The following is a 14,275-nucleotide window of genomic DNA, read 5'->3' as shown; positions in this document are numbered from 1 at the left end:
ATTTTGTCACTTCTCTTTTTGTTAATGTCACTTTTTTTTTTCACAAAACAAATCTAATAATGATACAAAGATGAGTGACATTAACAAAAAGAGAAGTGACAAAATCACTCCTCAAAACTATACACTTGAAATTTCAGTTTGTGTTTCAAAAATCCCCACCCAAATAACTTTTGTTCGCCGGAGAATAATTTTGGGAAAGAGTCCAATGATATTTCTATAAACTCCGGTGTTGGAACCCACCAACCCCCGTGGAGGGTGGATGGAGAAATCATAACCTGCATCAAGCTAGAGCTGCATTTTTTTATTTTTTTTCCCTAAGGACATGTTTGATTATTCTTCTTGCATTTCTTGATGTGAAATCTTCAATTAAGTTATTGTACTTTAACTTAATCATGTACTTATTTTCAATTGAGATCATAGCCAATTCACTTAATCTCTCGGGTGACATAGTAGTCCGAAGGTAAATTTTCATTTGAGTTCAACTAAGAAGAAAAACTACTCTCGCCAAAGCAACTGTTTTTACAAATCCTTTCTAGAAAAGAAGAAAAAACCGCCCACTGTATAAGATTAAAATTAAGTGAGTAATATTTACCAATATAGACATTTTATATCAGTATTTACTATAATCAAAAGAAATATGAAAGTAAAATAGTTTGACCAAACAAAAAATATATATATTACAACAAATTTTATTTACCAAATAATTAAACCCTTTAACTTTTAATATTGGAGGTCACATGAAAAAATAAAAGGAAAAGAAGTAATAGTAGAACAATAGGAGGCGTAAGCAAATAAAAAAAAAAAAAGAGGAGATGTTCTATAGACAGATAAAGAAGGGTCCCTTTTTTTTTTTTTGGAAAAGAATTTGCTCGATGATGTCTGTAAAATATACTTCATCTGTTTCATATTGAGAGTCTCACTCTCTCTCTCTTACCATTTTTCAAATTAAAAAATTAACTACTTTCGTGAATAATTTTTCAAATTTTTTCGCACCGTATTAAAAATCTCGGTTAATACTTTAATTTGATGCAAAAAAATTCAAAAAATTATATACAAAAGTAATTAATTTTTTAATTTAAAAAATAACACGACTTTTAGGATGAATTCTCAATATAGAACAGATGAAGTATGATTTGATATAAATCAATCTTTTCGAAATGTTCTCATCTGACGATTCTTCATAAGGCCCACTTATTGATCACCGAGCCTTTTACACAGATTCGCAACAATCGACCGGTTAAAAGGGAAATTGATGAATCCTTACGCATTACATGAAAAATTACCAAAAGTGATCGTCACGAGATAATCCTAGAGTCCTCTTTCTGCTTGTAAGTAGGGCTGCAAACGAGTCGAGTCGAGCCGAGTTTTACGATATTCAAATTTGTTTATTAAATTTTTAACGAATACGAGCTCAAGCTCGAGTTCAATGAAAACTTAACGAGTCGAGCTCGAGCCGAGCGGGTTTTGGCTTGACTCGAGTTCGAACTTGTTCACGAGCCTCAAACCAACGAAAAATATATATGTATTCTTGCATAGGCCTAATACAACCAAAAATATTTTGATTGTGAAGGTATATATTTTTCATTTTCCTATGGAACAGGGGTGTATTGGTATGCATGTGCTCTCGCCTCCCTTGATTGATTGGAAATTGAAAACGGAAAGATCAAATTATGAAATAACAATAAAAATCATAAACTTAAGTATATATACCCCGGCTCGCGAGCCGACTCGAGTCGAGCTTATCTTAGCTTGAGCTTGGCTCATTTACAAAACGAGCTGAAAAAATTGGCTCGAGCTTATTCGTTTAACTTCCAAGCCGAATTTGAACGAGCTACTACCGAGCCGAGCTGCGAGCGGCTCAGTTCGTTTGCAACCCTACTTGTAAGCCAAGAAGGTGAATAAATAAGATTAAAAAAAAAACTATTGGGAAATGTCAGTACATAGACTTCTATACACAGATTTGCAACAATCGACCAGTTAAAAACATAAATATGGAAACCATCGAAAGAGTTCCACGTGCATCGGATATTTTACACACATTTGTATTCAAATCTCTATTAAAAAATCAACATACGTAACACAAAAATTCTGATGAGGCTCCGTTCCAGAACATTAAAAAAGCTCTTATTTTTTAAGAAGGCAATTTTAAGTTCAAAAATTATAGATTTATTGAAATCTAAAAATATGCAATATGGATCTTGTTTTGAAGATCTCGATGAGATCTTTTATACGATGCAAAAAAATTTAAAAAAAATTTCTTATTTATATTATTTTTGAGTTTAAAAATGTGAAATAAGCTGCTTATTTTTTAAGAAGGTTTTTGGAACGGGGCCTGAGTCCATTGATGTGAACAATTGTTAGCAAATGCCGTGTATGCGTCGAATACCTTTATTTATTTATTTTTATTAACTGAAACAACTATCCAATCTCCAAGTCAAACAATACAATTTAATAATATAAGTAAAGAACGATAAAATTAAAGAACGCAAGAACACGAGATATACGTGGAAACTACTTAGGGTTAACAAACCCTAAGAATAAAACCACAGCCTAATCTATTCAATTTTCCATAAATCAAAAGGTGAGGCAAAAAGACTGCAAATTAGGAATTACCGACTTTTACCCCAAATCACACCTAACTCCGCTTCTTGCCTAGCACTCCGTGCCCCTTCTTGATTCCATGGACTCCTCGAGCAACACCATCTCGATCTCCTTTCTAGAACGGCTCCGGTATCATCCGGCCATGTAAATTCATAGGCAACAATGCATGGATTTAAAAGAGATGAAGTTTTTTGTGGGAAAAAAAAAAAAATCAACCTAGAGAGAATACATTAGATATTAGAGTATTTCTCTAGGATGATAAAAGATGATCAAATGCTCAATTTAGATCATCACAAAAGCATAGCACACAAGGGATATGAGTGAAATTGATTTTCTCTCTCTAAAATGGGCAAATGCAAGAGTGAGTGCCCTAAAAGAGTGAAAAATATGCTTATATATGTTCTGGTACGAATCCTAGAGAGAGCCAATGAGAAAGCAACACGTCGGGGCGCTAGCGTGCTGCTAAGGCGCTCAACGAGCGCCATTCAAACTCTGGCATTAAAATTAAATAAAAAATCAAAAACACTTTAAATAGCGCCACCCGAGAGCCCTAGCACTCTTAGAACGCAAACAAGTGCCACCGCGTTGCGAGGGCGCCCCGCTAGCACACGGTTTTGATATTTTTTGACTTAGAAAATTTTTGCTCTTTCAAACCAAGGCCAGCCACCACTCATTGCCTTAGAAAAATTAATCTATCACCCACAAAAGCAAACAAAGAGAACTAATGCCATGAAATTAAAAAAACGTGGTTACTGTATTGAAGTTTAGGCATAAAACTTAGAAGTGATGCATGGAAAACATTACACTAAATGCATTTGAATGCATATACCTTTTTCACATAAAATTCGAGCATCCTTCAAGACATGAGCTTCTTGACATTTTTTTATTTACCGGGCGGAGTGTCTAGATAAGATAAAATAAAAACTCTCTCCCAAACCCAAATGAAAAAAGAACAATAGGGACTTCAATGGTTTTGACAAAATCCGGAAAACGCCAATCATACTAACAGAAACGAACGCTCAAGTCTATTACGTTTTCAGAAGCTGCTCCCAGGATTAGAGAGAACAATTTAAGCTTGAGAAAGATTTTTTCCAAGTATACTTCAATGATCGGAATCATTCATATCTTTGAACTCACAAGGGCATCAAGCTTGTTGAAAATCAAGTTGATCGCGCTTTATATTGACAAAAATGGTTATCTTAATTTTTTCTAAATAAATGTGTTCCAAAATCATATCAAATTTTATTTAATCAACTTAAAATTTGGTATGCTTAATATTTTCAGCAAAATAAATAAATGAACGGTCCCGATTATTAACGTAAGCTTTGAAATAATCATCTTGGGGCTGAAAATTACACTCTCCAATATTGGGGAGGAGGCGGACTCATCACTTTTCTCTGGTTGAGAGCCCGGTTTGTCGGTTAGGGTTCAAAACGAAGGTCAACTGGGAACTAATCACCGAGTCGCCCCCCACCTTTTCCAAGAAAGATGGAGCCCAATGCTTCACAGTTCAAGGTACTGTTTCATGCTCCCAAAGATTCAACATTTTTCTTCCAATTCGACGTCTGCGATTCTTGCTCGAGTATAATGATTAGAGCTTCAACTCATTTTTTCAAAATAAAATTAAGGGTAATGAATCCTTCACTTTTGGTACTGAGAAAGAAGTAAGGAAAGCACGGAAAAATAGATAAGAATAATTGCATAAGCTGGAAAAATTGATTCAGGTTATCCTGTTTACTTCTTAAGTGTTCGTTTTGTTAGTAAATTATAATAAAAAGGATTTCTTGGAAACTAATGTTGAAAAGGAAAGGGTATCGGACTCTTATGGGATCACATGTTGATGAACATCCATCTATCTATACTTTGTATGCTATAGAGGGGTAGCCCATATGCCAATTTCTCCTTTTGCGAGGGGCCGTCGGCACGCCTCGAACCTGTGATCCGCCTGTTGTCCTCTTCGGCCTCGGGTGGGCCGGTGCCCACCTATGGGTTTTGGGTCTCCTTTGAGAGCCTCCACCACGGGTTTGGAGTCTCTATGGTCATGCCTTGGGGAGGGGGCAAGGAGGGTTTCTATGCTTGGTCGCTTCCTCCTTCACCCTCTCTTAGTTCCAAAAAGTTCTTTTTTTTTCAAAAAAAAAAATTCAAGATAGCAAGAAAATTTCATTTCATTTAGTGATAGTGCTTCATCTTAATCTGACTTATTTCCCTTCCCCGTTCATCGCATCACGTCCATTGCACGGGATGCTGCTTGCTGATTTATATATGCAGAGAAATGAAATGCTTGGAGTAAAAATAGCTGGACACAACTCTAGGCATGGCATTGCTCTAGCCTCTAAATGCAATACTAAATGTTGAAGACTATAAGGGATTTGTCCTTTGAAAAGCATGGAGCGTTATCCCATTATGGTCAAACAAACAGTAGGGGGGGATTTGTGTAATTGACAATGATAAATGCCAGTCTTTCAATAGGAGAAAATGCAAGCTATTGCTTGTACGTAGTGAATTGCTGTTTTGTCATATCAGTTAGGTCGGTCATTTTCTTGGCTGAGTACTTGATGACGTTGTTTTTAATAGGGGTAGATACATGTATCTAAATCCATGCCAACAACTGTGATAAAAGAGCTGACATTTGGATCATTGTATGTTATGTATTGTGAATTAATGATCACATATCGACATGTGCAATCCCTGCGAATGATTTGAATCCTTTTAGTGTATTTGATTAGACGCGGGATTGACGCTGAACTGGTTTTTGAATTTAGTTGAGAATTTAATTAACACATTAGAGTATTTGATTCAACGCGGGATTGACGCTGAACTGGTTTTTGAATTTAGTTGAGAATTTAATCAACACATTCTGTATTTAACCTATTTTAACTAGTATGTTTAACAAACTCCTTTGGGACTCTATTTTAGTAATTTGGTGGCTTTTGCATGTATGAATCTGAAACCAATTGTTAAATGATTATGACCTCTAATTCAAATGTGGTTTCTATGTCTAGATTTTCATGATGGAGTTTACTTTTTAGAGCTAATAAGTGATGGATTTGAGATAACTTTGTGAAGTTATTAGAAATCCTATCGTAGGGAATTACATTGTACATGAATTTGGATTAGATACCTCTTTACTATCCCTTTTCGGTCATCTACTTTTGAGAAATTTATCTACCTCTATGAATTCAACATCTCATTTCGACTCATCCAATGGAGCATTATTAAGTTATAGAAAACAAGGGGAACAAGTAATTTGTAGAGAATATAAGGTCTAGTAATTTTTCAAAAGGGAAAGTTGAGGTCAAGATTTGAAGCAATTTCTATCTTTTATTGGTTGTTCTCAAAATAAATTATATTAAACAGTCTTTCCCTTGCTGAAACTAATGTGAACATGCTGTTTTTAACTTCTAACAGAGGAGATGCATGAATTATTATAGCTGCAGAAAATGGTCGAGTATATTATTTAATATTTATACAAGCGTTATACTGTTGTGTAGATAATACTGGGATCATCTTCGGTAGCCCGTCGGAAAATACTAGCTGAGATGGGATACGAGTTCACAATCATGGTATGTTTTAGTTGAATCTCTTTTACACGTCTCATAGACGTCAATGAGTTAACTTTTGCTTGTACTTTTAGTCTGCTGATATAGATGAGAGAAGTATTCGAAAAGAAAAACCAGAAGAGTTGGTATTGGCCCTTGCGGAGGCAAAGGTAGGCATTTCCTCTTGAATAGTAACAAGAAATATAGTTCAGTTATGTTTGTTGTGGTCCGTATGCTTGGTTTCAATTATGGGATATAGTCATTTGTTCTTTAGTTGTAGTAGTTGTCAACGTTCTACGCACGTTAAATCATGCAAAAGTAGTATGTATCAACAAATCTCCCTTCACGATACAGCATAAGAGGGGCCTTGCTTGGACCCTGGAAAAGCCCGTTGCTGGCACCTTGATGCACCCTTGTGCTTTTTGTTAGCGCATAAATGCCCTTACTCAATTTTGAGCAGGTTGTGAATTGTTTTATGATATTGTGCTACGCAAGAGTTCTTGTTTCTTGTTGAATCATTTTGGTCATATGTATTTTTTCTCCTCTTATTATTACATGATGTATATGTAGGTATTTGTTTTGCATTCTGTTTGGCTGTCCTCTTCAATCTGCAATCTGGAAGGGTTTTGATTCCAATCTTGTCCATTGATTTTCTACGAATTGCATTGCATCTCAGGCTGATGCCCTCCTATCGAAGCTTCAAACACTTCATGACAATGAGACGGATGTCAAACCAACACTCTTAATCGCAGCTGACACAGTATGTCCTGTTTCCTTTCTTTTAATGCACCCTTTTTAAGATGTTGGGTGGACCAAGTTGGTCATCACCAAGGGCTGTGCATGCGCTTGGATTTGGATGCATATATTTTGCTGGAGCTTTTCTATTTTTCCTTGAGAGAGTGCTTGCTTTTGTCTATTTTTTCCCCTAGGTGTAAATAACAACAGTTTACTTATGGCATTTAATGTTACTGCTAGTATTGTTTCTTGTGGTCCCTTAATATGCGTTAGCGATTTTCTATGATAGGACAATTTTTGGCTGATACACATACTTTATCCCCCTTCCTGTGGATCTTAGCTGAATTTGGTGCTTTGAGTACCTCAAGGAATATAGATATGCTGTATAGTTATGTCATCTTTGTCATGTGTACTTTGTATGCTCATAAATGAACGACCTTCAGGTGATGGGACATGCCTGCTGACATTGGCAGGGGTATTCCCATCCCTCTGATTTTCAGAAATGAAAGTGGATTTTAGTTTCTTATGCTAACTTAAAATGATTTGGAGGTGGTGGTCTATGAAGGTATGATCAGGGAAAAACCATCAAGCAAGGAAGAAGCACGACAATTCATCAAAGGTATATTTCATGCTTCTGGCATGATTTCCAAATGTTTGAAGTTCATGGTTCTGTCTGTCTTACCAATGCATGTTACAGGTTATTCTGGTGGGTATGCGGAAACTGTGAGCTCGGTTCACGTTGCGAATCTTAACACTGGATTCAGAAAAGGAGAATGTGACAAGGTGGAGGTATGATTTACTCTCCTATTCTTTATACTTCGATTGGTTCTGAAGTCTTTATTAGTGAAAAATCGAAGATCTAAGAAGCGCGCACACTTATAAAAGGGCATGGATACTGGTTTTGGGACAAAAATAATTAGACTTTAAGTATTTAGGATTAGAGAAAAGCGGCAAGTTTGCATTGCGTCAGTTACGAGTGATGGACATGATGTGCAATGAAGCGTGCAGAAAGATGTTACTCCATCTTGTATTCCATCGTATGTATCCTTTAATCTGCATGAAGTAAAGGATATTAAGTTTTCCATTTCTGTGTTTTCTGGTTTGTTTTCATCTCCTCTATGAGATTTTATGAAGGACCAACATGCATATTATTATGTTGATACCATTCTTGTGGTGATGACGTGCAGATCTATTTCCACGATATACCGGATCAAGTCGTTGATGACCTGGTATGAAGGTTTTTCATGGTAATTGGTGGTTCATGTTCTAGTGTTAAGTTTATGAGTGATGTTTTTGTTCCTTTGAATCCAGATTGAGGAGGGGAGTGTTCTGTACGTCGCTGGTGCGTTGATTATAGAGCATCCTTTGATACTACCCTGCGTTAAAGAACTGGTTTGTTTCATTACCTCTGCCTTTATCTACTTTGTTTGATCATTTCGGGGAATCCAAACTATTACAATGAACACAATTGTTGCACCTAAAAAGCTTGAACTTTTCCAAAATATTCAGCTTCACTGGATTGTAACTATAATTCAAAAGAGAGGGCAAAAAAGGAAAAATTAAATAATGCTTGCTCTGCATGGTTGTTTCTGAAATTGAATTCTCTCACTTTACGTATTGAGAAATCGGTCAAACCAGCAAACACACAAAATGCGAAGAACAATCAAGTAAAAGAATCAAAGAACGCAGGACACAAGACATTTTACATGGTTCCTTAACTGTGTAGATGAGTAAATTCAAGGCTCACGTTAATTTTCACTACATGAATCTCGAATCGTCAACGAAGCGCAAATTAAATAGAATCAGGCTTCACAAACTCAACATAATGGACATTAACATCAATTCATGCTTGTCTTTTGCAGGTAGGAACAACTGAGAGTGTTATGGGACTCCCCAAAGCTCTAACTGAAAGACTGTTAATGGAGGCTCTCTAGTGCAACTCAGCATTTTACCTGATTATTAACACTACAAATTCGTGCACAATGAAGTTTATAACCTTCATTCGTCCACTTACATTTTTTGTTTCATGTTCTTGCCTTCCGGTCTGTGAAAGGATTAATCAAAGATTACCTTTTTATTCTTAAGTTGAAGATTAGCCTTTTCTGGTTCTCGAGTTATTGAAAGCTTAAACTATGCGCATTTTCCCCCAAAGGACATGGTTGTTTGACGTGACTAATGGGGAAGGAATATAAAATGACATAGCATATGTTTCCCATTTCAATAATAGTGGTCGGGTCAATGATATGACATTCTTATCCTATAGTAGATTCTACACTTTCTTGGACTACACGTCGGACCACGAAAATTTCAACCGAACACATGATATGTTGTTGCCTTGGATTTGGATGTATAGTTCAATTTGATGATCATATAGCATCACACAAATGGACCTCAGATATATACTATTCTGACACTCATGTTCGGTCAAAGAAACGTGCTCGTTGCTTAATAGTTGTATGAGGTCCGTGGCATGTTAATCACCTATAACTCGCTTTCACCAATTTACTATCCAAGATATAAAACACGTATTTATGTATGTCCGTATTTTGTCAAATTCATTTCATAAGTATTCCCGAATTCCATGTCTCAATTCACAAAACAGCATATTCGTTCCAAGTTTTTGGAAAATTTAGTCTGGTTACCTTTAAAGTTCAAGTTATTCATCTTGTTCCTCGAAATTTCCTCAGTTTTTTCTACAGAAATTTATTTCTTTCACTTTGGCGTCCAGAGTTAGTTCAAGTAATCTCTAGAACTAGCTAAAGTTAATAGGATCAAGGGCCTCCAAGAAATTTTTACAAATTAGTTTTCACAGAAATGATTTTCAAAATTAGTTATCTTGAATAACTTTTGCAAGAATAACATTTTGGGCCAAAGATTTTTGAAAGTTGTTTTGGATCTATTTCAATGGTTTTTGGACTTAAGATTCAGGTGGACCAGCCCAATCAACTATACCCAAGAGGCCCACTTTTGGAAACCCAATAGTACATTGTTGCGGCCACAAAGGTTGGAGTTTCACGGTCACAACTATTAACCTTACGTCCACCTGGTTTAAGTTCACGGCCACAGGTATTAAGGACATCTCTAGTGAACAATGTTAAGGGCTTTGCTCAGAATTAGCTAACTTTGGTCAATTGGTAAACATTTTACACATTTTTGCACTTTTAATGGTATTATTAAAAGCTGAGTTGGCACTAGCCAACATTAACTGCCAAATGAGAGAGAGAAAAAGGACGGATGAGGAGAGATAGAAAAGGGACGAGATGGGTCCACATGAATATCAATACACTTGTAATAAAAGAACTTAGGAATGGTAAGCCAAGGCATGATGTGAAATTACAAAATTGTCCTGGTCATTTGTTTTCCAATTTCTTCTTGCATGTGTTGAGGAGGGGTAGTTTAGGTTTTCTATATTTTCCTTATTTCACTCAATTTTCACTCAATTAACTTGTACTTCCTTAGCCGTTCTCCTGGATTTCCGGCCAAGCCTTGACCCTTTTTCCGTTGCTTTGTCGAGAAGTTTACTGTTCTTGCGGCGAGAAACTATTCTTTCGGCTGCGTGAGCATATACATATTCTCAAAGAAGAATGAATTTTTAGTTTTTGAAAACTCATCACTGATATTAAGGAGGAAGAACTAAATAGAAACCATCTCTCTCCTCCGCAAACCGATGGCTTCCGAAGAAGACCTCGACGACGGCGAAGATGACAACAACGGCGAACCAGTGTTGACGACAATGAAGCAGTGTTGAGTAAGATTGATTCGATTAAAGAGATTGTCTTCAAGAGCCCCCACCGGGTGAGTTATTTGTATCCACATCCATCTCTCAATCTAAGGCTAATTTATTTTTATTTTTTGCATCACAGCAAAAGCAATTTGAGTCAATTATTAACACTGGTTCATCGGAATTAAAACATAGCTTCCCAGTGAAGGCAATTTTAATGTTTACCGGCTTTTCATGTTAAGTCGATTATTAACGAACATAACTTTGATTGCTAAGACGGATGGGTAAAATCATGTGGCTCCGAAAATAACCTATTTACAGTGGCTCCATGAATAAGTATATCCCATCAGTATTATATATAGGTTAAATATTCTCTCTAATGATTAGTATAACCTTTATGGAATCTTCTTAGGCTGCGTTCCTAATTAAAAGTTCGCATGATCTAATTGGTCTGCTCAGTTCTCCGCACCATTTACATTTTTACATTTGTATATGGCCAAAGAACGAGTGATGTATATGATTGATTAGTTGGTGTTCAAAGTAAGATGCGAAGGATAGTGCCTTCCGATTGTTTGAAAAAAATCTTTAATGACAAGAATGCAGTCAGCTAACGTTAATTGATTGTTCGATGTTGATGGGACTCTTACAGCTCCACGGAAGGTGCCATTTTCTCCCCCTATTCTTGTTATTTTTCCCACGTTTAACTTTGTTTAGGTCAAAAAGCTGTTTTTTTAAACATGAATGTGTGGCTTACTTTTGGTATCCTGACCAACTTCAATTTGGATGTTTATGACAATTAGTTGTAGAAAAGTTCTCGTACCTCTACATTTTTTTCCTTGTAACATGGTCAAGTGGCCAATTTAGCAAGACCACGCTTGTGTGTGACCAATTGAACTTGCCATGGTTATTTGATTAGCTTAGTCTGTAATGAATCACTATAGAGACTGTTTGTTGAATCTCTCTTATTCACATTTGCTTGGCCACGTGTCAGGTAGTTACTCCAGATATGTTGAAGTTCATGCAGGAACTTCAGAAGGTATTCACTGGAGGCCTTTTTAATTTTTTTCCATCTTTACTATTCAATATGCCGTGGTTTTTTCCATATGATAGTTCCTTCCCACAACTGCTTTACAGCTTGGTTTCACTACAGATTGTTATTTCAAGCCTTTTTTAGCCTAGCAAACTTCAGGTTTGTAGAAAGTATTTAAACAAAGTTGTAGAGAATCGAATTACCTATTCAACGCACTTTGAATCGAGTGAAACGAACTTCAGATGAGAAAGTTATGCCCGAAATACGAAAGGTTGTATAAGAGGAAAAACAAGACGTCCTCGAGGACGTCCAGACCTGAGGTCCAATGCCGAAAACAGCATGTAAACAACATTTTGATAATCTATTCTCAAGGTGTATGTGGAGTCTTGTACACAAGTTTGGGATGTGATACATGCTATATATCATCATCCAGAGAATTTTTTAATCAAAAGCTCAATTTTCAGGTTGATAGTCAGTTCCAAACTGGTGTTCTCGCAATTTTTGCTATTGGAGATGTAGCAGCATTCCCCCTAAAGGTATGCCTTTGTCAATTGATTGCTTTTCTTCCCTTTCTCTTTTAAGATAGGAAAAGCAAAAATGCAACTTGTGTGTGGTTCCTTCTAAGCAAATGTATGACTACATTCCAAGGGTCAAAGGTTTGTGACGTTGAGGGAATAGGATGTGACCCAACAAAACATGAGCATTACTTAATTATTTAGAGCTTGAACTTCAATCTTCATTCTTTTCTTCTTTTTTTCCAGATTCTTAGTTCTCTCTTCCTCTGAGTCTCTCGTTGAAGCCCTCTCATTGGATGTTTCGGAATCCTTTCAGAATTGAAGGTCAGTTTGGTGTAAATTTTCACTTATTTTCTTCCTTCGCAATGTAGTGTCAAAGGGATCACCCCAACACGTGTCATACTTGTGCTCTGTTGTATGCAACTTTTTTGGGTCTAAAATTTTAGTTGTCATTGTGATGGTAGAAAAGGAAATAGTTTTGTTTTTTGTCATTTTTATTTTGGATGGTCTAATAAGATTTGTTGAGAATGATCCCCTTTGTCGATGATATGTGTGGTTCTATGAGCTTCTTGTTGTGATTTTATTTGCCTTAGTCATAATTTCAAGATTAGGTAGGTCAGCTTCTTTAATTGCTTGAAACAGTTTTAACACTTTTAACTTTGTTGGACAACTATGATTCCAAGTCTGCTATATAATACTATCAGATAGTGATGACTGAGAAAGGCATTTAGTATAATTATCTATGGTTATATTATGTACTACTACGTAGCTATTGACATTCATATTATCTGCTACTACATAGCTATTCCACGCCAGACATTGCATTTAACTAGAGAATCCGAAGCATTATGTTAAAACTTGAGACGCAGGATTCGTTTCATGCCCTGCCAAGGGATCATTTAGTGATTCACTTTTATCAGCTCCTAATGGAATTATTGGACATTTGATTGAATGGAATCTCCTTTGGTGAATTAGCTCACCAGAAATATTTGCATTTTTTTTCGTTCTTAGATGTTGAATTTCCTTCTGGGGTCCACTCTGATTATCTGACTTCGGATGTGAACTCACTACTTGTAAAGCTATCTTTTGTTTTTAGGCTGTGGACTTTATTACTGTCCATGGACCAAATTGCCTTGTTCTCTCAGAAAAAGTGAGGAGAGAATTCTTATCAGCAATTCATGAAGCTGCCAACATGGGCTTACCTAATCCTGCGGAGAGAAGATCTGTTGCCCAACTAGCAACAAAATTGCATCAAATCTGCGATGAGGCATTTTGATTTTTTCATCTATTCAGTCCACAAGTTCACCTCTCTTCAACATCAACCAAAATAAAAGCTATCGATCAAAAAAGAAAGTTAAATCTACCAACTATCTCACTCTCAAAAACTCTCTCTCTCTCTCTCTCTCTCTCTGCCAAATCAAGGGTTTCTTTTTTTTTTTTTGGAAACTAAGAAGACGATTCTACGAACTCCGCTGTGTTGCCGGCAATATGGATGTCAACGCTGGTACTGGGTTTCTCTCTCTCTCGTCGGTTTGAAAAGGTATTTTCCTCCGTCCCTGGAAGTCATTATTCTTCTGTACTTGATCTCTCTATAGTGAGTACATTGATGTAGATGTATGTAGTAATCGTTGCACGATCATCGATTTCTAGGGTTTTAAAGTAGCCATGCCTTGATATCGATAAAAAAACAATAGCCGAATAGAAGAAGAAACTGGTTCCTGTTATACACCTTGCTTAGGTTATGGGTGAATCTTGGAGGAAGGAGGAATATTTCAACTAGGTACACACACAGTGAAAAATTGGCTATTGCTTTTGGACTCCTAAGCTTGTCTAATGCACTACCCATACGCGTAATTAAGAATCTTCGCATCTGTAATGATTGTCATAATTCGTTTTGAAAATCTTAAACCGGGCCATTGTAGTACGGGATGCATATCGTTTTCATTACTTCGAAGGTGGTGTCTGTTCATGCAAAGATTTATGCTAATTGAAATGATCTGATTGTGGAGAAAATTGAAACTATTTTAGAGTTCCCAGACTCACAAACACATCTAAACCTCCAAGGACAACTATAACCTCTCTCTGGATACATATCCGATGGTATGTGGAATTTTCTTTTGCCTCCACTTAATTC

General features: G+C 36.4%; 1 protein-coding gene and 1 long non-coding RNA gene across 6 annotated transcripts; both read left to right on the top strand.

Annotated features, from left to right (window-relative positions):
• Positions 1–3,926: 3,926 nt before the first annotated feature.
• On the top strand, positions 3,927–9,101 carry LOC131331033 (uncharacterized). Of its 2 annotated transcripts, none has more exons than XM_058364838.1 (9): positions 3,927–4,116; positions 6,093–6,164; positions 6,236–6,310; positions 6,817–6,900; positions 7,425–7,494; positions 7,573–7,664; positions 8,063–8,104; positions 8,187–8,267; positions 8,738–9,101. In XM_058364838.1, exons 1-9 carry the CDS (start codon positions 4,090–4,092, stop codon positions 8,807–8,809), a joined length of 615 nt encoding a protein of 204 aa, XP_058220821.1. In that variant the 5' UTR covers positions 3,927–4,089; the 3' UTR covers positions 8,810–9,101. The 2 variants fall into 2 exon arrangements, with proteins under 2 accessions (XP_058220821.1, XP_058220820.1); XM_058364837.1 differs by lacking the exon at positions 3,927–4,116 and adding an exon at positions 4,174–4,230.
• A 1,118-nt stretch (positions 9,102–10,219) lies between these two features.
• On the top strand, positions 10,220–13,542 carry LOC131331032 (uncharacterized). 4 transcript variants are annotated; one of them, XR_009201296.1, is made up of 3 exons: positions 10,220–11,998; positions 12,091–12,162; positions 12,388–13,542. It is a non-coding gene; the product is annotated as an uncharacterized LOC131331032 (long non-coding RNA). The 4 variants fall into 4 exon arrangements; XR_009201294.1 differs by having other exon boundaries at positions 10,221–11,632; positions 11,747–12,162; XR_009201295.1 differs by having other exon boundaries at positions 10,221–11,967.
• The last annotated feature ends 733 nt before the right edge of the window (positions 13,543–14,275 follow it).

Source organism: Rhododendron vialii, chromosome 6a, assembly GCF_030253575.1.
Source record: "Rhododendron vialii isolate Sample 1 chromosome 6a, ASM3025357v1".
NCBI classification, from domain to species: Eukaryota; Viridiplantae; Streptophyta; class Magnoliopsida; order Ericales; family Ericaceae; genus Rhododendron; species Rhododendron vialii.
Note: the sequence above shows the minus strand (reverse complement) of the source record. Positions and strands in the feature narration are given on the sequence as shown.